The 23,881-nt window shown below is 44.6% G+C and overlaps 2 protein-coding genes across 2 annotated transcripts in view; one reads left to right on the top strand and one right to left on the bottom strand.

The window, feature by feature from the left end:
- Positions 1–428, bottom strand: part of LOC311226452 (sodium channel regulatory subunit beta-3-like) — a gene marked incomplete at both ends in the record, with an annotated part of 24,128 nt that extends 23,700 nt beyond the window's left edge. Inside the window, one exon of the mRNA XM_084311878.1 lies at positions 389–428. Coding sequence (XP_084168004.1) covers positions 389–428 — 40 coding nt within the window. The remainder of the gene's footprint in view (positions 1–388) is intronic.
- Positions 429–827: 399 nt separating this feature from the next.
- Positions 828–14,823, top strand: scn3b (sodium channel, voltage-gated, type III, beta; the record flags this gene model as incomplete). Its single annotated transcript, XM_084311889.1, has 4 exons — positions 828–831; positions 3,245–3,423; positions 9,949–10,177; positions 14,681–14,823. The coding sequence occupies 4 exons, from the start codon at positions 828–830 to the stop codon at positions 14,821–14,823; spliced, it is 555 nt and encodes a 184-aa protein (XP_084168015.1).
- Between the last annotated feature and the right edge of the window lie 9,058 nt (positions 14,824–23,881).

The raw sequence follows: 23,881 nt of genomic DNA on the forward strand, positions 1-23,881 counted from the left end.
CCCCCTCTCTCTCTCTCCCCCCCCTCTCTCTCTCCCTCTATCTCTATCTCTCTTCCCCCCCCTTTCTCTCCCTTACTCTCTCCCTCTCTCTTCCCCCCTCTCTCTCTCCCTTACTCTCTCCCTCTCTCTCCCCCCTCTCTCTCTCCCCCCTCTCTCTGTCCCTCTCTCTCCCCCCTCTCTCTCCCTCTCCCCCTCTCTCTGTTTCCATCTGGTAGTCTGGGCCCTCACAAAGAGAGATGAGATGTAAACGGTGTTGACATGTGTCTGCCCGGGGGGGCTGCGCCTTTTATATAAGCGCGCGGGCGGACGCGTGTTGAAACAGTCACACAGACGCTCCAGCTCCGCTCACGACACCCAATGCGTTCTGTCCCTTCATTCCTCTTCTCACCTGCCCCTCTGGGCTCCACCTCCGCTCCATACCAACCCATTTCCAGTTCCGCCTTCGCGTTCTGCGATCTGATTGGCCACTGACGTTTCTGGTCATGTGACATCTGCGCCAATCATGTGACGCCTGTTTCTATCACCGGTTAAGCTTAGGCACTCTTTCGAAGTTGGTTAAGGTTAGAGTTCACCTTAGATCAGATAGAACACCAGCCCTGATTCCAAACTCTAACCTTAACCAACTTCGAAAGAGTTGCCTAAGCTTAACCAGTGATAAACTAGGCGTTAGGTAGTTTGCAGGCTGTTCGAGGCGGAAATGGGCGCAGAAACAGGCGTCACGCGATTGGGCGCACATGTCACATGACCAGAAACGTCAGTGGCCAATCAGATCGCACCAGAAACGTCAGTGGCCAATCAGATCGCAGAACGCGAACGCGGAACTGAAAATGGGTTGGTAAAAAACTAGACGCCTCCATGCCGCCCCGTTAAAGGCACTCAGCGATGCGAGCAGTGACACAGAGAGAAAGGGAATGTGTGCATGTGCTCAGTTCTGCAAACAGTTTGCTCCTATAGCTGGCTGAACACAGCTGCATCGGTTCTAGTCGTCCCACAATCAGCTGATGACAAAGTGTAAACAAATTTTACTTTTACAAATAGAATAGTACTCGGATAGAAGTAAAATACCTCCATTCAAAATTATGAACACATTTGATGTTGACTGTACTTAAAGATAGTACAATCAACAATGAAAATGTTGTTGTTAAATCTCATTAATAATAGTTTACAGAAAGTATGTTGATGTGACATTACCTACGATGTTAGAGCTGTTGTTGTTGTTCTTGTTGTTGTTGTTGTTGTTGTTGTGAAAAGGATGAGTAAAGCCCTTTGATCTCTATCTATCCCTCTGGATATCAACAAAAATCAAGCCATTTCACTATCTGAGCTGACAGTCCATCACACACACTTATAAAACAAATCAAATGATACATCTGAAGCTAAAACCTCGTGACAAAGTAAGCAATGTATGACTGAACACCACTGTTCTATATATTTGAGTAAAAGTAAACATTCTCAACGTTCATGTTGAGATTACGCTAAATCTGATTACTTGACAGATCTGTCAAATCCTTGTTCTTCAAAGTAACTGCAGAGTTAAAATACATGTAGATGAGTATCAGTATATTTACTTTGACATGCTGTGAAGTAAGTTTATAACGCCCCCTACAGGGGAAATACTCAAGTACAGGTTCCCTTCTATAACTCGCCCTACAGGGGAAATACTAGGCCATGAAAATAACATTCTAATTCTTAATTCCAAAGCGCTTTACATCTTATGCCTCACATTCACAAATTCACACACCGACGGCGGAGGCGACCATGCAAGGTGCCAACCTGCTCATCGGGAGCAGTTAGGGGTTAAGTGTCTTGCTCAAGGACACTTCGACACGCTGCTCGGGAGGAGCGGGAATCAAACCGGGAACCTCCGGATTTCCAGACGACTGCTCTACCTCCCGAGCCACTGTCTACACAATGGCTCAATACAGCCAGATACAATACAGTGTCCTTGTGAAACTTGACCCAAAGGCTTCTCAACTAGCTGTGAATCGATACCGGTACCCAACGGTACCTTTTTTCGGTACTTTAGTCTCTAAAAATGTAATCTACCTACTTCAGTTGTGAAAAAAATAACCACACTCCATTCAAACAGACGGCAACAAACATGAAGTCAAGTCTCACTCGCGTGAGACTTCCGTCTACACCCTGGCCAGGTTACTCCTGGGTCCTAGTGCCCACCCATGTTACACTATATGTCATGCACATGTATTTTATATGTTAATAAAATTGCATTTATCTATAGTCCTCCTAATTCTGTCACTGTTTGATGTCACAAAGAAGGGTGTATCCGAAAGCTGTCTACAACATTTGTAACAGGTGATGAAAAAGTAAACAAATAAGTAACTATTAGACATTTGTTAATGATGAATAGGCTTCACTTCAGATTAGGGCACACAATAGCATCTGCAAATGATTTATAGATGTTTTATGAATGTCTTAACAAATCATTTGTTGAACATGAACAAATAAATGGAGGTACAGTATAGTAGTTTTTTCATTTAAAATTTTCAAAGCATCTACAAATGTGTTACTACACATTAAACAACATTATTTAATGATGAACAAATCAAGTACAAACAATGTTGATAATGAGTTATAAATAATGTAGAACTAATTTGTAAATGTTATACAAATATAGTTATAAATTATTTAATAATAATATACGAATGTATATAAATAATTTGTTCATGATTAGTTCATTATCTACAAATACCTTATAAAGGTCTTATAACTGAGTGTTATTATAAAGTGTTACCAATACTTTGAAGCTTCGAATATTAAAAAAAAGAAATAATAATAGATTAAAAAAAAATGTATTTGCTAAATCAACTATGCCTCTCTTTGTTAACTACAACAAGCAATGCTGTTTGTTATTTAAGATGAGGTCGGACTCGGCACTGACAGATTTGTGATCAATGTGCTGCTTTTATAAAGCCTCAAATGACGGATTACAATTATTTCATGAAAGCAAAGTGTTTAGTTTGTTTAAGATTTAAAAAGGTTTAAACTTTACAGCACTGACAAAGTTGAACAAATTGCTGTACAAGTCCCACAACATAAAACATTTTTATATATATATATATATATATATATATATATATATATTTATCTTTTTAATCTCGAAGCTTCGAATTAAAATCGAATCTCGGCCCCGAAGCTTCGAATGCCAAAGAAAAATGTGAAGGTCAGCCCTAATAATAATCACCATTTATATGAGCTTTATCACAGCCAGGTGTCTGTGTCTCAGTGTCCCCCGGCCAGGCGGTGTGCGTGGACGTGCCGTCGGAGAGGGAGGCGGTGGTCGGGCAGCCCATGAAGCTGACCTGCATCTTCTGCATGAAGAGGGAGGAGGTCAACGCCAAGACCCGGGTCGACTGGACCTTCCTTCCGTCCAACGGGGATGAGAGCGCTGAGCTGTATGAACCAGTAGGTTGTCGTTGTGTTACTGTGACATACAGTATATACCTGTAGGTTGTTGTGTTACTGTGACATAACACTGAGCTGTACAGTATATACCTGTAGGTTGTTGTGTTACTGTGACATAACACTGAGCTGTACAGTATATACCTGTAGGTTGTTGTGTTACTGTGACATAACACTGAGCTGTACAGTATATACCTGTAGGTTGTTGTGTTACTGTGACATAACACTGAGCTGTACAGTATATACCTGTAGGTTGTTGTTGTTGTTGTTGTTGTTGTTGTTGTTGTTGTTGTTGTTGTTGTTGTTGTTGTTGTTGTTGTTGTTGTGTTACTGTGACATAACACTGAGCTGTACAGTATATACCTGTAGGTTGTTGTTGTTGTTGTTGTTGTTGTTGTTGTTGTTGTTGTTGTGTTACTGTGCTACTATTATATCCTGGCGCTGCTCTGATGGCTGCCTCTCTGATCGCTCCGACGAGACTGTGCTTTATTTTGTTAATTTTTATAGTATTAGGAGTTTTATTTGCACCAACTGTTGGTGCATTATATGTGTATGACCGTCAGTCAATCATTGACATTGGATTAAGAAAAACTTACCGTTTGGATTGCTCTCTGGATCGGATCGCTGAACAGCAGAAATGGCCCACCGAGATCCTTTGTTATGCCGGCCATGGACAAGACCACCAAAAGCCGCCGCGAAGACGAGGAAAAAGGGCTGGGATCCGAAACAGGCTGAGATCCAGACGACACCGTACACCACTTCCCAGTATATTGCTAGCCAATGTACAATCAATAGACAATAAACTGGATGACATCCGAGCAAGGATTCAATATCAAAGAGACGTTAGGGACTGCAATGTCCTTTGCTTCACCGAAACATGGCTAACACCGGAGGTTCCAGATCACGCGATTCAACCAGCGGATCATTTCTTTATCCATAGGAAGGATCGGACACAATCAGAGTCCGGTAAACAACGTGGTGGAGGTATTGCCTTCATGTTTAACAAAAATTGGAGTGATCCAACGAATGTGAAGGAATTATCCAATCACTGCTCCCCAGAACTGGAATATATAACCATCAAGTGTCGTCCTTTCTTCCTCCCGAGGGAGTTAACGGCGATCATCCTGGTCGGAGTGTATATTCCACCGCAAGCCAACAACAACGCCGCGCTCTCCAGACTACACGACGAGGTAAACAATATACAAGCGACGAACGTTAACGCCGCCATTTTAGTACTGGGAGATTTCAATAGCGCCAATCTGAGAAAGGTATTGCCTGATTTCTACCAGCATGTGACTTGCAACACCAGAGGCGGTAACATCCTAGATCACTGTTACACGCAATTTAAAGGTGGCTACAAGGCTCATTCTGATAGTGGCTTTGGCAAGTCAGATCACGCATCCATTTTCCTTACACCAAAGTACAGACAAAGAATTAAAAGTACTCCCGTAGTCTCGCGAGAGGTGCAGAAATGGGATGTGACGTCAGAGGATACACTAGTGTCAGTGTTTCACAACACAGACTGGATTGTATTCCGCGACACAGATAACATTAATGCCTACACGGAGACAGTGCTGGACTATGTCTGTACTAGGGTGAAAGAAACAATCCCCACTACCAAAATGAAAGTTTACCCAAATCAAAAACCCTGGGTAGACAAATCCGTCCGTGAAGCTCTGAGAGAGCGCACCAAAGCATACAATGACGGCCTAGTGGCAGGCAACATGAACGACCACAAGGTGGCGCAACACAACGTAAGGAGGACAGTGTCAGAGGCCAAACGGCGCTACAGGGATAAAATTGAACTCCAGTTTGAACAAGCTGACTCTAGAGCTATGTGGCAGGGGCTCAAAACGATGACAGACTACAAAGGCGCCTCCCTCAAACTGAACAGTGACATCTCCTTAGCAAACGACCTCAATACCTTCTATGCGAGGTTTGATGCTGGTAATAACAACACCAGCTCACAAGCCTCGGCAATGGGGGGGGGGGGGTCGGCTGCTGATGGAGGCGCAGTGTTCAGGGTAACAGAGCATGAGGTGAGGCGGACCTTTAAAAAAGTGAATATCAGGAAGGCAGCAGGTCCGGACGGCATCCCCGGCCGCGTCCTAAAAGTCTGTGCCGACCAACTGGCCCCAGTATTCACTGACATATTTAACCTGTCCTTAGAACAGGCTGTCATCCCCACCTGCCTGAAGAAGTCCACTATTATCCCTGTACCCAAAAAATCCAAGCCTGCTTGCCTCAACGACTACCGCCCTGTAGCTCTCACCTCCATAGCCATGAAGTGCTTTGAGAAGCTAGTAAAGGGCTACATCTGCTCCTCCCTCCCCATCAACATGGACCCCCTGCAATTTGCATACCGCCCCAACAGGTCCACGGAGGACGCCATATCCCATGTGCTGCACACAGCAGCATCACACCTGGACAAGAGGCAGGGGAACTATGTGAGAATGCTATTCATCGACTACAGCTCGGCATTCAATACCATAGTCCCCTCCATACTCATAGCCAAGCTCAGGGACCTGGGCTTGGGCTATGACCTCTGCCAGTGGGTCTTGGACTTCCTGACTGGCAGACCCCAGGTGGTGAGAGCAGGCAACTGCACCTCCTCATCCATCACCCTCAACATAGGGGCCCCCCAGGGCTGTGTTCTGAGTCCCCTCCTCTACTCCCTGTACACACACGACTGTGTGGCTCAGCGGAGTAGCAATACAATCGTCAAATTTGCTGACGACACAGTGGTGGTGGGCCTGATCTCTGCCAACGACGAGAGGGCCTACCTGGAAGAGGTCAAGGTCCTGGCGGGATGGTGCCAGGAAAACAGCCTCTCCCTGAACGTCAGCAAAACAAAGGAGATGATTGTGGACTTCAGGAGGTCGGGGGTCAAGGACTACAGCCCCCTCAGCATCGACGGGGCACCGGTTGAGAGAGTCAACAGCTTCAAGTACCTCGGAGCCCACATATCCGAGGACTTGAAATGGACCATACACATTAACAGTGTGGTGAAGAAGGCACGACAACGCCTCTACTTCCTCAGGCGCCTAAGGAAGTTCCAAGTCAGCCAGAAGATCCTTAAGAACTTCTACTCATGTACAATAGAGAGCATCTTGACCGGCAACATCACCTCCTGGTTTGGGAATAGCACTGCAAAAGACCAAAGCAGACTACAAAGAGTGACACGTTCAGCCGAACGCACAATTGGAGGGGGGCTCCCCACCCTCCAGAACATTTACTACAAGCGTTGCAAGGGGAAGGCTAAGAGAATTATTAAGGACTCGAGCCACCCGAACAACTGCCTCTTTGAACTGCTGCCGTCAGGCAAGCGGATACAGGAGTCTCAAGGCGAGCACAGAAAGACTCAGAAGTAGCTTCTATCCCCAGGCCATCAGGCTGCTAAACGAACAATGAATGAACACTACACAACAACAACCACCAAACACACATAGCACACACATCCACACGCACACACTCACTTTAAACAAACACACTGTAGCACCCACTACACACACTTTATAGCACACACCCACTTTAAACAAACACACTGTAGCACCCACTCCCCACACTTTATATTTATGGATGAAGGATTGCACTACAACTCGTACACCTTACTGTAAATTGTACCTAAAATTGTACCTCATCCCATTTCTGCTTTGCACTAGATAGTACTGTACATTAGTACACTGCATAGTTGTGTATTGTATATTATATGGTAACTCAGAACATTGTACATATGTCTATACCGAACAACTGTGACCTCATTTTCTTCTTCTAAATTCATGCTATATTATGTTATTATGTTATTTGATACTATCTTGTCTAGCACAGTCTCTGGAGCGTAACAGTAAGAAGCATTTTGTATGAAAGTATTCTGTACTTCTGTATGACAACTATTAAAGAACTTGAACTTGAACTTGTGACATAACACTGAGCTGTACAGTATATACCTGTAGGTTGTTGTTGTTGTTGTTGTTGTTGTGTTACTGTGACATAACACTGAGCTGTACAGTATATACCTGTAGGTTGTTGTTGTTGTTGTTGTTGTTGTTGTTGTTGTTGTTGTTGTTGTTGTTGTTGTTGTTGTTGTGTTGCTGTGACATAACACTGAGCTGTACAGTATATACCTGTAGGTTGTTGTTGTTGTTGTTGTTGTTGTTGTTGTGTTACTGTGACATAACACTGAGCTGTACAGTATATACCTGTAGGTTGTTGTTGTTGTTGTTGTTGTTGTTGTTGTTGTTGTTGTTGTTGTTGTTGTTGTGTTACTGTGACATAACACTGAGCTGTACAGTATATACCTGTATGTTGTTGTTGTTGTTGTTGTTGTTGTTGTGTTACTGTGACATAACACTGAGCTGTACAGTATATACATGTAGGTTGTTGTTGTTGTTGTTGTTGTTGTTGTTGTTGTTGTTGTTGTTGTTGTTGTTGTTGTGTTACTGTGACATAACACTGAGCTGTACAGTATATACCTGTAGGTTGTTGTTGTTGTTGTTGTTGTTGTGTTACTGTGACATAACACTGAGCTGTACAGTATATACCTGTAGGTTGTTGTTGTTGTTGTTGTTGTTGTTGTTGTTGTTGTTGTTGTTGTTGTTGTGTTGTTGTTGTGTTACTGTGACATAACACTGAGCTGTACAGTATATACCTGTAGGTTGTTGTTGTTGTTGTTGTTGTTGTTGTTGTTGTTGTTGTTGTTGTGTTACTGTGACATAACACTGAGCTGTACAGTATATACCTGTAGGTTGTTGTTGTTGTTGTTGTTGTTGTGTTACTGTGACATAACACTGAGCTGTACAGTATATACCTGTAGGTTGTTGTTGTTGTTGTTGTTGTTGTGTTACTGTGACATAACACTGAGCTGTACAGTATATACCTGTAGGTTGTTGTTGTTGTTGTTGTTGTTGTTGTTGTGTTACTGTGACATAACACTGAGCTGTACAGTATATACCTGTAGGTTGTTGTTGTTGTTGTTGTTGTTGTTGTTGTTGTTGTTGTTGTTGTTGTTGTTATTGTGTTACTGTGACATAACACTGAGCTGTACAGTATATACCTGTAGGTTGTTGTTGTTGTTCTTGTTGTTGTGTTACTGTGACATAACACTGAGCTGTACAGTATATACCTGTAGGTTGTTGTTGTTGTTGTTGTTGTTGTTGTTGTTGTTGTTGTGTTACTGTGACATAACACTGAGCTGTACAGTATATACCTGTAGGTTGTTGTTGTTGTTGTTGTTGTTGTTGTTGTTGTTGTTGTGTTACTGTGACATAACACTGAGCTGTACAGTATATACCTGTAGGTTGTTGTTGTTGTGGTACTGTGACATATAGGGCTGCAACGATTAGTCGACATAATCGACGACGTCAATTATAAAAAATCGTCGACGAGAAATTGTTGCGTCGATTAGTCATTAAAAAAATAAAATAATTTTTTATTTTTTTTTTTATTTTTTTGCACTACCTATCTTTGTGAAAGTGGCTTCTCAGCTCTGGTCCAGCTGAAGACTTCCTAGCTTAACATAACAGACCGACAGTAAGTTTGGGGGAACTAATGGGATGACTGGGGATGTTGTTTGGTCCTGACAAGAGTCTCAAAGCAACTCTGAGGTCATGCTCAATGTCCAATCTGTTCCTCTGCTCTGTCTTCAGCTGGACCAGAGCTGAGAAGCCACTTTCACAAAGATAGGTAGTGCAAAAAAAAATATATATATATATTTTTTTATATAATTGTTTTTCGATTAGTCGACTAATCGAAAAAATAATCGACAGATTAGTCGACTACCAAAAATAGTCATTAGTTGCAGCCCTAGTGACATAACACTGAGCTGTACAGTATATACCTGTAGGTTGTTGTTGTTGTTGTGTTACTGTGACATAACACTGAGCTGTACAGTATCTACCTGTAGGTTGTTGTTGTTGTGTTACTGTGACATAACACTGAGCTGTACAGTATATACCTGTAGGTTGTTGTTGTTGTGTTACTGTGACCTCACCACACTCAGATCTACCTGTTTGAGCTCTCTCTCTCTCTCACACACTCAGATCTACCTGTTTGAGCTCTCTCTCTCACACACTCAGATCTACCTGTTTGAGCTCTCTCTCTCTCTCTCACACACTCAGATCTACTTGTTTGAGCTCTCTCTCTCTCACACACTCAGATCTACCTGTTTGCGCTCTCTCTCTCTCTCTCTCTCTCTCTCTCTCTCTCTCTCTCTCTCTCTCTCTCTCTCTCTCTCTCTCTCTCTCTCTCTCTCACACACACACTCAGATCTACCTGTTTGAGCTCTCTCTCTCTCTCTCTCTCACACTCAGATCTACCTGTTTGAGCTCTCTCTCTCTCACACACACTCAGATCTACCTGTTTGAGCTCTCTCTCTCTCACACACTCAGATCTACCTGTTTGAGCTCTCTCTCTCTCTCTCACACACTCAGATCTACCTGTTTGAGCTCTCTCTCTCTCTCTCTCTCTCTCTCACACACTCAGATCTACCTGTTTGAGCTCTCTCTCTCTCTCTCTCTCACACACACTCAGATCTACCTGTTTGAGCACGAGCAGTCCCAGGACGTGGAGGGTCCGTGGCGCGGTCGTCTGATGTGGAACGGCAGCAAAGACCTGCAGGACTTGTCCATCAGTATCCGCAACGTCACGTTCGGCGACAGCGGCACCTACCGCTGCCAGGTGTTCCGGCAGTTTGAGTTTGACTTTTTCACACCTTCCACCACCAAAGAAAAGGTCATCGAGCTGTCGGTGAAAGAGAAAGGTAAGATGCCACGCCTTCAACACCGCACTCCCTCCCCCCTCCCCCGTGCTCCTGCCCCCTCTGCCGAGGCCAGTCTCCCCAAAGGCTTGATAGCACTTTACCCTCGGACGGCGCTGTTCAGTGTGGTGTATGATGATGAGGTGAATACCGTATTCAGAACTCTTATCTTCTGTATCTGGTGTCTGGAGAAAAAGCTGTGCACATGGGCTGGGATCTCCCCAAACGAACCATCTTTTCGTGTCCATATGGCTGCATTTATATAGCGCTTTTATCCAAAGCGCTTTACAATTTGTTCCTAAAATATTTTTACCCATTCGCTCACACGTTCACACACCGAAGGCGGAGGCAACCATGCTCATCGGGAGCGATTAGGGGTTAAGTGTCTTGCTCAAGGACACTTCGACACGCTGCCCGGGAGGTGCGGGAATCGAACCGGGAACTTCCGGATAACCAGACGACTGCTCTACCTACCGAGCCACTGTCGCCCCATATACAAAGCTATTCAGCTTATATAACGTCCAGCCAGTGCTTGGTACATTGCTGTTCCTTGATGCTGCAGAGTGCTAGGTCCTTTGCTGTGCAGGGTCCACCTAACAGAGGACATGGAAGGAGGCGCTCCATGGTCTGGGGATCTGTGCCACAGTCGCATGTGGTCGGGCCACTAAGAGAACCCCATCTGCTCAGGGCTTCCCTAGAACGGCCCCAAACTAATGATATATCCTAAATCCTAATATGTATGGCTTTCCCCAAATATAGAGATTATATCTCAAGATTAAGGATTTCCCCTAACTAGAGGTATATCCCACGCTGTCTGTCTTTTTAATATTATAATAATAATAATAAACTTTATTTGTATAGCACCTTTCATACAAGAATTGCAGCAAAAAAGACAGGCATAGAACATTGGCAGATCAAGATCAATGCATAAAGTGCAGACATAAAATAAGTATAAAATGAGCATCAAAATAGAACATTAAATCACATAGTTCTTCACATTAAGGCCTCTTTGTTTACGGTTTGATACATTTTAAAATAGACGGTATAAATAAAAGAGCAAAATAGAGTAAACGGAGTAAAATAGTGCAATAAGCAGAGATACGGTATTGAATTGTAGGAATCAGTTTAATGATACATCCTGGTGAACCAGATGGTACTGTATGTGCACGGACTGACTGGCTACCTAACTGGCCCCTCTGCCCCACCATAGACCCAGCTGTGTGTTGTTCTTTGTGGGCACAGTTTGTGGGTGTTTGATGGGGAGGCACAAGGTCAACAGTTGATGGTCACGTTGAAAGGAAACACCATCTGAAAGCCGAGAGATGAATCTGGGCTCTGTGTGTCGATCTATTCTAGCCGTGAATCCGTTTTGATTTCGCGCCTCTTCAAATTATAGCTACGTTTAGCGTGTATAATGGCTTAAAACATCAAAGCATACAATGGCCATTTTCCCAAGCTCAATTATGTGTAATAGATTGCTACCGTACATTTTGAATTGATACCATTAGCTGATTGAGTACAAAACCAAACCACTTTTGATCTCTCAAGCAGTGAAAAGAAATGGTTGGAAATACCTCCAAAAACAGCACATTTAAGACCAAAACCACGAAGAACACCTTTGATAATCTGGGGATTTCTGCAAGGATTGTTTTCTTTCACCTGCGAGTGGACGGGGAGCTCTTTTTTCTTCTGAAAATGCCTCAGAATTCCCCACTTACTGTCAACGTCGTACATCATCCTCTGAGTGAACCGGGTCTCCAGTTTCTGGGTGTAGCGCTTCACGAGGCTGTGATTATCCTGGAGGTCATAATACATCATTTCTGTGACGTCTGTGAGGTCAGAGAACTGGCTAACATGAGGAATAACATCGTCACACATCAATGCAGTGGAACATATTTGGATCCATAAGGAGCCTCCGCTTTCCAGTCAGACTGTTCGGGGACCACAGCGTGCAGGAATAGGCAAATAAATCGTTTTTTTTAAATAGGAAAATATAACACATTTGTACTGCATGCGGAAAAACTGCACGGCTGGCAACTTCCATGGAACTAGCTTCAATAATTGATAGTTAAGTATTGTTCAGAGACGATTTTGGCTGGCAGGAAGTACTGCTGCAAAAGAAAATTGGCGCTGCGATGGCAAGCTCCACACTCTCTGCCCTTTAATCACTGGAAACAGTTATTAGCTGATGTTGTAACAATGGAGCTTTCTACAGCTAGATTAAATGGTGCAAGCTATCAAACAATAGATAGCTGGAACCATATTCTCTATCAAGTTAGGACCTTTACTATATAGCTAGCAGGACATAACTAAATATATCTGTATAATTCCTTTTATTTTTATATTTTTTTGATCTTTGTTGAAATCTCTGTTCATTTATTTTTCTTCTCAGGCCTATGACGGGGTGGGTTGGGGGGGGGTTACTATTATTATTATTATTATTATTATTATTATTATTATTATTATTATTATTATTATTATTATTATTATTATTATTATTATTATTATTATTATTATTATTATTATTATTATTATTATTATTATTATTATTATTATTATTATTATTATTATTATTATTATTATTATTATTATTATTATTATTATTATTATTATTATTATTTTATTTAATTTTTGTCAACAGTGGCTGGTGCAGGGGTTAGGGGGTAGGATTTTTTTTTTAAATGAGGCAAGGGGCAAGCCAATGCGTGTAATTGGCAAATAATTAAAATTTATGTTTTATGTGCATTGTATGCCTGTACCTGTGCCTTTTCTTCCAAAAAATGAAATAAAAATATAAAAAAAATAAATAAAAAATTGATAGTCCCATGGAGTTTGGGCTGTAAAGGTGAGCTAATGTGGGACCATGGGTTAGATATGATGTGCCACCCAAATTCAGAATTTACCTATCTCAAACCCCACCCTCTTTTCTTGAACCCCTAATCAGTGTTGCTTTCCTCTGTCGCCCGAATGAAGCCCTGAGCAGCGTAACCTCTTAGGGTAAGATCTGTAGGTCCTGTTAGGTCTGAAGTCAATAACCTTCCCCTCGTATCGTAACCTGTTCGGTCTGAAGTCAATAACCTTCCCCTCGTTTCGTTTGTCATATCTGACCCGTTATAAGTCGTCACCCGGTTCCCAGTCACGGCCCATGTGCTCAGAGACCATTTTGAAAACCAAACCAGTTCCATTGCAATTGAAACAACTCAATTGAAATGAGATGTGCTGTATGTGGATTCTGGAAATTGAAAACACAATAGCCCAGTTTGAAGTCAATATGAAACATCATAGTGCCCAAAACCATTTGGGGAAATTCATCTCGGGCCTGTTTACTGTAGGTACAGGAACCCAGTGAGGAACCACTGTGGTGTGTTTACTTCTGTACTTTGTGTCGTCCTGATATTCAGTATATATACTGGTATGATATCTATCCTTTGAGGTTGACTCGATTGTTAAATAGACAAACGTCAACGCATCACACATCATTATTTTATCTTCGTTTTTTATAGATACGTTGGTGTCACTACGTAATAGGTTTCTGTTACTAACAACCTGTTTCCCTCCCCTTTGTTTTGACCGTACTGTAGAAATAACGGTGTGTTTTGTTCCGTCTGTCTTGCATCGTTTGCCAAAGCATACGTATGTTGTCAGTGAAGGGGTTTCATTCTAACCAACCACTTTGCTATCTATTATAATGGGGTAACGTATTCCTGCTTCCTGAATGCTTGGCTTGCCCAATGTGTCGCTCTCTACTTTGATGACGAATATACAGCGCAACGTGTATATTTGGAACTTCTCAACTGTCCCCATAACCTATGACGTTGCAGTATCTCTATCTGCGTCCGCACTGTTGGAGGCATATAGGGAGGTGTAGTGGTTACGTCATTGCCATTTTTTCGTGTTCCACCCTCTGTCCAACGCAACGTATTTCCCCATTGTCCATTTCTAAATCGCCTCGTTTAAAACAAATAAAGCATTACTACTACTACTATTACATTTACATTTTACATTTACATTTACATTTACATTTTACATTTACTATTACTACCACTACCACTACCACTACTACTACTACTACTACTACTACTACTACTACTACTACTACTACTACTACTACTACTACTACTACTACTACTACTACTACTACTACTACTACTACTACTACCACTACTACTACTACTACTACTACTATTACTACTACTACTACACACTCGTCCATCTTATAGAATAATGAGCTATTCTCACACGTGAACACAGTTCGTCTTGATGTGGAATGAGGGTGATGATGATCAATATGATATGATGAGGCTGTTGTTCCCCTCCTAGCCACTGAAGACAGCGCAGAGCTGTACTCTGAGGTCATGATGTACCTGTTGTTCCCCTCCCAGCCACTGAAGACAGCGCAGCGCTGTACTCTGAGGTCATGATGTACCTGTTGTTCCCCTCCCAGCCACTGAAGACAGCGCAGCGCTGTACTCTGAGGTCATGATGTACCTGTTGTTCCCCTCCCAGCCACTGAAGACAGCGCAGCGCTGTACTCTGAGGTCATGATGTACGTGCTGCTGGTGATGCTGACCTGCTGGCTCCTGGTGGAGATGGTTTACTGCTACAGGAAGATCTCCAGGTCTGACGAGCAGACACAGGACCCCACGTGAGTACACACACACACACACACACACACACACACACACACACACACACACACACACACACACACACACACACACACACACACACACACACTGTGACAGAGTGGGGCTGTCACTGACGCCGGGGCAGCACCCACGCACACACACATACACACAACAGTCACTCATCATATACATTCATACATAATCAAACATGCATACATATTCATTAATCTAATCATACATGCATTTATACATATTACCATACATTCATATATCCATTCATAGATATATTTATTTATTGTGTTGTGTTGTGTGGTGTACATATATTTATTTATTGGGTTGTGTATATGTATTTATTTATTGGGTTGTGAGGGTATTGGTGTTGGAGGTTGTTTTTATATAATGTGTGTAGGAAACGGCAAATCAATTGATGTGTAGCACCTGTTTAGTCATGTTAATTTAATTATGTGTGGCACCTGTGGAGGGGGAGGAGTCCAGGTGTCGTGAGGGCTGCGTGCCCAAGGTTTGGGGTTCTTGACCTGCTCTGTTACAATGAAGGTAACTTAGGGAAGCGCCGTAAGTGTTTTGTTTTTTTTGTGTCGGGCTTGCCCTGCTCTGTTACAATGCTGGTAACTTAGGGAAGTGCCGTAAGAGTTTTGTTTGTCTGTTTATCAAGTGAAGTTATTGTGGAACTCATTTGATATTCCAGGTAGTATAGTGTAATTTTTGTTATTTCGATTGTCACTTTTTGTAAACTAATGTCACCTCTGCACCGTGGATGGCCGGCAAATAAAACAACACCAAGATAATCGACTACGCCATCATTTGTGTGAGTTTGGAGGGGAGAGGAGAAGGACCCCGCCACACACACACACACACACACACACACACACACACACACACACACACACACACACACAGGACCCCAAGTGAGTACACACACACACACACACACACACACACAGGACCCCACGTGAGTACACACACACACACACACACTGAAGACTGAAGCTTGTAACAGATATTTACTTGAGTAAAATCATGGAATTAATGTAAAATCAACACAAAGAAAGTATATTTAGATTCAAAGACTATTTTAATAGCTTTCTTTGAATACAGTGTCTCACCTGTGAAATACAAATGTTCAACAAAACCATCAACATTGACTCAGCTTTAAAGACCTCTTTCTTATATCCGCAGAAATGAAAACAACCCAGGCCTATATGTTAAAGTGCAGATTGGCTTAGAGGACGATAATGTCTTGTATGAACTACCAGTAATATAAATCATACACAACAAAAATGTGTTCCATCTTCATGTCAGATGATTTTCAAAAAGGTGCATGAGTCGACGCAAAAAAGAACAAGCAAAGATACTGCTGAAAGTTCAGAACGTTGAAGATCTTTCACTCCATAGATTAATCTAGATACATTTATTTTAATGCTTTAAATCATTTGAATTAATCTCAAAAGTTAAAGCATTAACTTTGACAGCCCTAATATATATATATATATATATGTATATATCAGACCGACTATAGGCTAGGCTATATATTTAAGCTATAATGTCCAAACAGAGAAACTACCACCACCACCTAAAGAATGCTTATATTATACTTTGTTTTATCCACGTTGAGAGTGAACAACAGGTAGGCAGCGAGGTGCCAGGTAGCGCTTGCTCAACATGAATAAAGTCGGTGGACAGCGCCTGGTGCTGAAACGCGGTCACTCGTCAGAACGGCTTGTCAAATGACTCTCGCCGGATAGCTCGCCTTGTAACTCGAGACCCGAAGCACGCAATAGGTTGAGTGTGGTGATGATCGAAAGGCAGCAAATTAAACTTTCAAACAATGTGTTGTGATGATCGGCGAAAAAAATGCAGCCCGGAGCAGACAGACGAGGGCAAAGTGTATTTTATTAACAAGCAGTGTGGCATGAAATTAAAACACCAGTTCAGTAAGTAATTCAAACTTTATCTTTACTTCTAGTGACGGTACCACACATGTGAACAGTAGCCTAACAATGCAATTAAACTGACGTCAAATCTGAGCAAAAAAAAAAGCTGAATCCGCTTCAAGAAGACGCGATACATTAGGTATATATATACAAATTACAACGAGACATTCATTAACTAAATAAAAAATAACAATTTGGCTTTTAACCCTCTCAAGCCGGGCTCAACACTATAGACATGTTTTGCAAAACATTAAATATCTTTGGATCCGTTTGTGATAAAGACTGGCTTAGATTGTCATCTCAAAATTGAGGGGTAGAAGTAAAGAATAGAATCTTGAAATATCTAGATTGGTTGTTTTCTCTGGACTGCGTCTAATCCGCTGTGTCTATCTATTCATCGTATATCTATGTCTGTCACAATAGCCAGTGGAAATGCTAGAAATGGTCACGTGGACTGGGAGAACCAATGGAACCAATTCCTATAGTTTCTCAATAGTCCAGAACGGGCCGTCAGATAGACGCACTGGTTGCGCGTAATGTAGGATGGATAGACCGATAGAGAGAGGCGCTTGTCTCTGGTTTTATAATACAATGGCAAAAAGACAAAGGTATAATGTTCAGTGCAAACATTTATTATATATAATAATGGAAAGTAGAAAAAACTGCTCGTTTACAGTTTATTATGCCACCTATGCAGCTCGTTTATTTGTATCCATGTTATGCCTCTCCCACAAATGTATGTCTTAGTTATAAGGTGGTCTGTCACAGAGTTAAAAATGTTCCATTATCAATTGATTAAATTAGCCATTTGGGGACGTTGCATTGACTTCTACTGCTTAGCCCCTGAGCCTAACTGTAACCATAACAACTACACCATACCTCCATAACTCTATAACCATAACTCTAACTCTACCCTCTGACCCAAACATCTGATTTTTTCCAAATTGCGAACTCTGGTGCTTTGGTCCCCAATTGGACAAGCCACTTTCAATCAGCTGGTTTGTAGTCTGAATGCTTTAGGCTTAAGTCAGGAACGAACACACACACACACACACACACACACACACACACACACACACACACACACACACACACACACACACACACACACACATGCACGCGCACGCACGCATGCACACACCCACACACACACACGCACACACACCCATATATATATATATATATATATATATATATATATATATATATATATATATTCGAGGGGGAGATGAAGTGAAAAGGGTAAATTAAATGGCAGAAATATAATTGAGTTGTGATTGTACGAGCTGCCGCCTCATCGGAGCGTCCCACAGCAGTCATCCATCACCGCTGCAGTCTCCCGGCCGGTACCTCTGTCTGCAGAACTCCGGGTGGTTCAGTTCGGTTCAACCCTCTCGCTATTATTCGACTCCATCAGAAAGTGACCTTTCTGCGCCACCTTTCGTCGTCGGGGGGGCTGACGTCGGGGGGGCCCGTGTGGTCGGGTCGGCTCTGGTGGTTAAGTCGCGGGGCTGACGGAGCCAAAGCAGCAGCTCAGTTTCAGAAAAGGGGTTTTTATAGCGAAGCCGGCCGGTTCTGATTACCGGTGACACTGAGCGCCTGGTAATCCAGTGACGGTGTTTAGTAGCGAGACGCGCGGAGAAGTGATCACGCTTTATTCCTGCTGGCTGCTGATTAACGAGACACGACACGTGTGGCGCTGCACGGCCTGCAGGGGGTGCTATACAGGAGGGGTGCTACAGGGAGGGGTGCTACAGGGAGGGGTGCTACACATAGATATATATAGAACACTAGATAGCTTAAGGCGGAGTCACCAGCGTCACTGAACCGCCGCCATCTTGTAAGGGTCAGCCTTGAGTGAGTGAGCTGCACAGACAAAAATACTCATAACTCGCTGAAATATTGACGGATTTACAAACGGGTTGGTTTGCTATAAACATCAAAGATGTAGTTATAATACTGCATACTTATAAAAAAAAAATTTAAAGATGTTTTTTTTTTACAAACCGCTTGAATCATAGCCACGTTAATAATGCTTGTAATAAACCAAACCGTTTGTAAATCCGTCAATATTTCAGCGAGTTATGAGTATTTTTGTCTGTGCAGCTCACTCACTCTCACTCAAGGCTGACCCTCCCAAGATGGCGGCTGTTGTGAAGGGCCAGATTAAACCGAATATATATATTTATTTATATATATATATTTAATTGTATTTGTATATTCTCTAATATTCCCTGATATCCCTTGTATATTCCTTGTACAATATGCATTGAATATCCATTCTAGCCTACTGAACATCCCATAATAGTCTCCATTCTACTATTGGTCGAGACCTTGGTGCCAGGCTGCCATACCCCTCAGACCCAGTTCAAACGTACCGCTCGACATGTACGAACAAGTCCTAGTTCCGCGTAGGAATTTGGCTACCGCACCACTAATGGGACTATTTGTTCATAGTGCGTATATATACTGCGCTACTAAAGTAGGACTTTCTTTTCAGTCCAGTTTCTTACCCTCCAATAGAGTCACAGACGTAAAGCCTCCCCGCGATGCCACGTGTGGGAGTAAGGCCAAGTTCGGCCTACCATCGGTATTGAGACATCGTGTATATTAATATTTGAATAGTCATATTTGGCACTATATCGTCGAGTTGGACGTAGTCTATTAAGCTAATAATAGTCTGTTAATATATAGTGCTTCGTGCGGTGAGAATACTACCGTAGTCAGTACCCCATCGTTTCGGGCAGAGAACTGGCTGCTTACCCAGGGTGGTTGACCCTATGTGAAGCTGCACCCGAGGAGCCCCAGAGCCGACGAGCGAGTGGACCTGTATACCGGATTATTCTACCGACGACAGCCCGCCTTCCCAGGCACGGATTATGCTTTGGATACTTTGATTATTCTATGGATAAAGACCCCCGACACTACCGTGTGTTGGAACCCCCCCCCCTGGAGAGACGAGGTCTCTCCACATCTCTCCCCCGTGGACCGGAGAGAGCCGGCCCACAAAGAGTCCACCTGCTTTCATCTGTGGTCCAAGGATCGCCGGCGCATTGAACGGCACTACAGTGGGTTCACCTGGGATACCCTTGGCCGGACGAGGCAGCTGGATTCTACCCCCCCCCCCTCCTACTCCTGTCGGCTTACAAGCGACCGGATTAACCCCCTCTAGTGTATCCAGCCTATAATCATTAAAGTATCATTGCTGTTATTCCTTAACTATTCCAGGTCGTATATTTACCACCTGCACCTTCAGAGATTGGACATTATCTATTGATATACCGACGAATACTCCTTGCCATAAAAGTGCATACTATTTCAATTCATAAATGTAATTAAGTGATTAAGTGCTTATTCTACACACCATCGCTGTGTAGGAAATAAAGACCTGTTTCTAATTCGTACATTTGTGTTGGATCCGTTTCATCTACGTGAGAGTGTTCATGATAATATATTTATGCCGTGTACTGGGTGGCCGAATATTAAGTACAAAGGTAGTGGTAGTAAGTATCATATCTAGTAATACAGTCAGGGAATTGTACCCCTCAGTTACAATTGGTCCTTCGAGCCGGAGGGTAATTAGTGTAATATTAATATAGTGTTATTAATATTGAAATGGCCTATGATGAACACTCCACGAAACGATCCTCCTAACCAACGCCCGCAGCGCGAACGACGGCTCCCTCAGTACTTAGAGGCTTACGCTGTCAGTCAACAACCTAGTCTTCTACTAACAGTAAACGCGGTAAAACTAGAAAGTAAAAGTATGTCTAACCCCAACGCCCAGACTACCCCGACCATAGAGGCCCCTACGGGCTCTAATGTAACTGACCAAGTTCACGGTGGGGACCAGTGGGAACCAGACATGACTTCACACCCCGCCAGTACTGAAGAAGTAGTCCCCGATGAGTCCCGGGAGGAATACAACGCTACCGAGAGAGAACTCGGCACGGAAGAAGACGGGGAGAGCACCGTGGAGATAGAGCTCCAAGGCTCCGCAAGGAGTACCCCGAGGGAAGGCTCCCCTATACAACCGCCTTCTCCCAGCGAGGCAGAGAGGACCCTACAGCAGGCATTCCTCGTCAGCCTGAAAGCCTCTACTGAACGCGATAGACTCCAGGGTGAACGCGATCGATTGCAGATACAGCAACGGAGCGAAGAAGAGCACATACGCCTGGAAATAAGACGCATTCAGATGGAAGAGAATGTGGCCCGAGACCGAGCAGACAGCCAGCGAGCAGCTGCTGGTGCTCTACGGGACGCAGAGCGCGACAGACAGCAAGCGCAACTAATAGAACAGCTGATCAGACGGACAACACCCTCTCCCTCCGCCAGAGGCTCCAGGAACTCGTCTAGACACACCTCCAGGGCGGCATCCCCTAGCCGAGTAAACAACCCTGAACTTGACCAACAGACGAGGTCTATACCCCCCACAGACCACCTCCCCCCACCGGTCCAAGCGAGACCTAGCAACCGGGAAGGAGCAGCATATCCTGTGGAGAGGCTAAACCAGAGACTACAAGCACTGGATGACCTAACTGAAGACGAAGAGGAAGAGGAGGAGAACCGCGCCCGAAGACAGCACAGTACTCTACCGGACCAGGAGGTCCGGTACAGCCCAGGCTATACTCCCGCGGAGCTGCGCTACAGACCCCCGACTCTATACACGGGTGAGCACGACGCACGACCCGCACCGAGGAACAGCACCTGGACAAGCGGGCCATGGTACACTGCCGGTACCAGCCCATACCAAGGAGCGGGAGGAGACTCGCCTAGGAGGCCTCTCCCCCAACGCTCGCCGATGTATCCACAGTCAGCGTCATACATTGGCACGCCTATGGTACCCGACTTCACCCAAGAGAACCGGGCCCAGTATACAGAACTCCGCATGTGTCTGGAGACCATGTTGGTGGATGTATTGGATGAACGCCACAAATACGCCATCCTACTGCAGCACTTAAAGGTGCCCCGCGCACATAATATAGCGCTCGCCTACGCGACTTCCACCACCCCATACACAGCAGCGCTGGTAGCATTGGACCAGAGGTATGGGCGCATATGGGATTACGTGATCCAGGAGATCCGACACATCGACCGCTTACCCCCAGCAATAGACAATCGAGCACTGGACGACCTGTCCATCAGAGTGCAGTCCCTGGTAGGGATGTTGGGAGCGCAAAGAGAGAAGGGGAAGTATGAACTTTACGCCAACTCAAATGTGGAAAGGATCCTGGAGAAGCTGCCGCCCGCTCGTCAGGAGCGCTTTAGGCGGCAGAGGGACCACAGAGACCCGAATGGCCCCGAACCGAACCTCCTCGATCTAGCAGACTTCCTGGCGAGAGAAGTCAGCAGCCTACGGCTAGATACATTCGGACGGAGCACCCCTGGCTCCAGAGAAGGAACCAGACGACTAAATGATGGAAGAAGATCGGTGACTGTGATGCACCAATCGGAGTCAGTACCGAGCAGCAGGAGCCACAGTACCCCCTCCAGAACGGAGAAGTGGAAGATAGTGTGCCCCTACTGTGAGAAAGAACACTGGCTAGCGCAATGTGACTCCTTCCCCAAGCTGAACGCGGAGGAAGCAGGTCAATGGATAAAGTCCAACAAGCGCTGTTTTCGCTGTGCGCGCTCACACATGGCAGCCGAATGCCGCTTAAAGAAAAGGTGCACCAAGTGCGATGGAGCCCATCTGGACATACTTCACGACAGTAACAGACGGCGCCCTTCACCTGCACCATCCAGCCGCAAAGCGAGCGTCATGTACATCGATCCCGCCAGCAGCAGTGGAGCCCGAGTACTCCTAAAAGTAGTGCGTGTGACACTAAGCTACCAGAATAAAGTCCTGGACACTTACGCCGTCCTCGATGACGGGTCAGAGAAGACCCTGCTGCTCGCCTCCGCTGCGGCCCAGCTAGGGCTGCGGGGAAGCGAAACCCAAATGACAATTCGGACAATAAGACGAGATTTGAAGACGATAAAGGGCGAGAATGTCTCATTCTCTATCGCAGCAAGCGGCCAGCCTGAGCGACGGTACCAGATTGCAGACGCTTTCACCAGCCAAGAAATAGGACTGTCGCGGTACACATACCCCGTCGCCAAGCTGATGGAGAAATATGCACATCTGCGCAAGTTACCGATCCCGCTCATAGACAATGCTATGCCGACCCTGTTGATAGGCTCCGACCATGCAGACCTCATTGTCCCGATAGACCGGGTTCATACCGGACCCCGAGGCTGTCCTGCAGCAGTCGAGACCCGTTTGGGATGGACTCTCCAAGGCCCGCTCGCCAAATCTCTCAACCGAAGTACAGCCACTAGATGTCTCCACTCCCGAGTCACAGAGGGTGAAACCGCACTCCTGCAACACGTAGAGCGGCTATGGAGCTTGGAACAAATGCCCTTTAAGAATGGAAAGAAAGACATTCGCTCTAAAGATGACATTTACGCCATTCACCTCCTCGAGACAGGGACCAAGAGAGTCCCGGTCAACGGCGTGTTGAGATACGCCACGCCACTCCTGCGGCGAGAAGGAATGCCTACTTTCCACGCCAAGACAGACGCCATAGAACGGTACCTGCTGAACACGGAGCGGCGCTTAGCCAAGAACCCCGCCCAAGAGAGTGTATACCGCGCTGAGATTGAGAAGCTCATCACAGCGGGACACGTCACAAAGATGGACATTAAAGAGGCTGACCAGACCACTGAATCGTGGTACGTGCCCCACCACAAGGTCCATCACAACGGTAAAGACCGCATAGTATTTAACTGCAGCTACCAGATCGGATCCCAAAATCTGAATAAAGAGTTACTGCCCGGTCCCACACTCGGCCCCTCCCTACTCGGCGTTCTACTCCGCTTCCGCCAGGAAAAGGTGGCCATCAGCGGGGACATTAAAGGAATGTTCCTGCAGGTGAGATTAGTAGAGGCGGACAAGCCCCTGTTACGGTTCCTATGGAGAGAGAAGCCAGGAGATGAGCACCCAGCCATCTACCAATGGGAAGTCCTCCCCTTCGGAACGACGTGCAGCCCCTGCTGTGCGACATTTGCACTACAGAAACATGTAGCAGAGGACCCAGTAGCGGACGAAGAGGTCCGACACAGCGTAAAGAACAGCTTCTACGTAG

Source organism: Notolepis coatsorum (assembly GCF_963971535.1).
Source record: "Notolepis coatsorum genome assembly, chromosome: 1".
NCBI lineage: Eukaryota > Metazoa > Chordata > Actinopteri > Aulopiformes > Paralepididae > Notolepis > Notolepis coatsorum.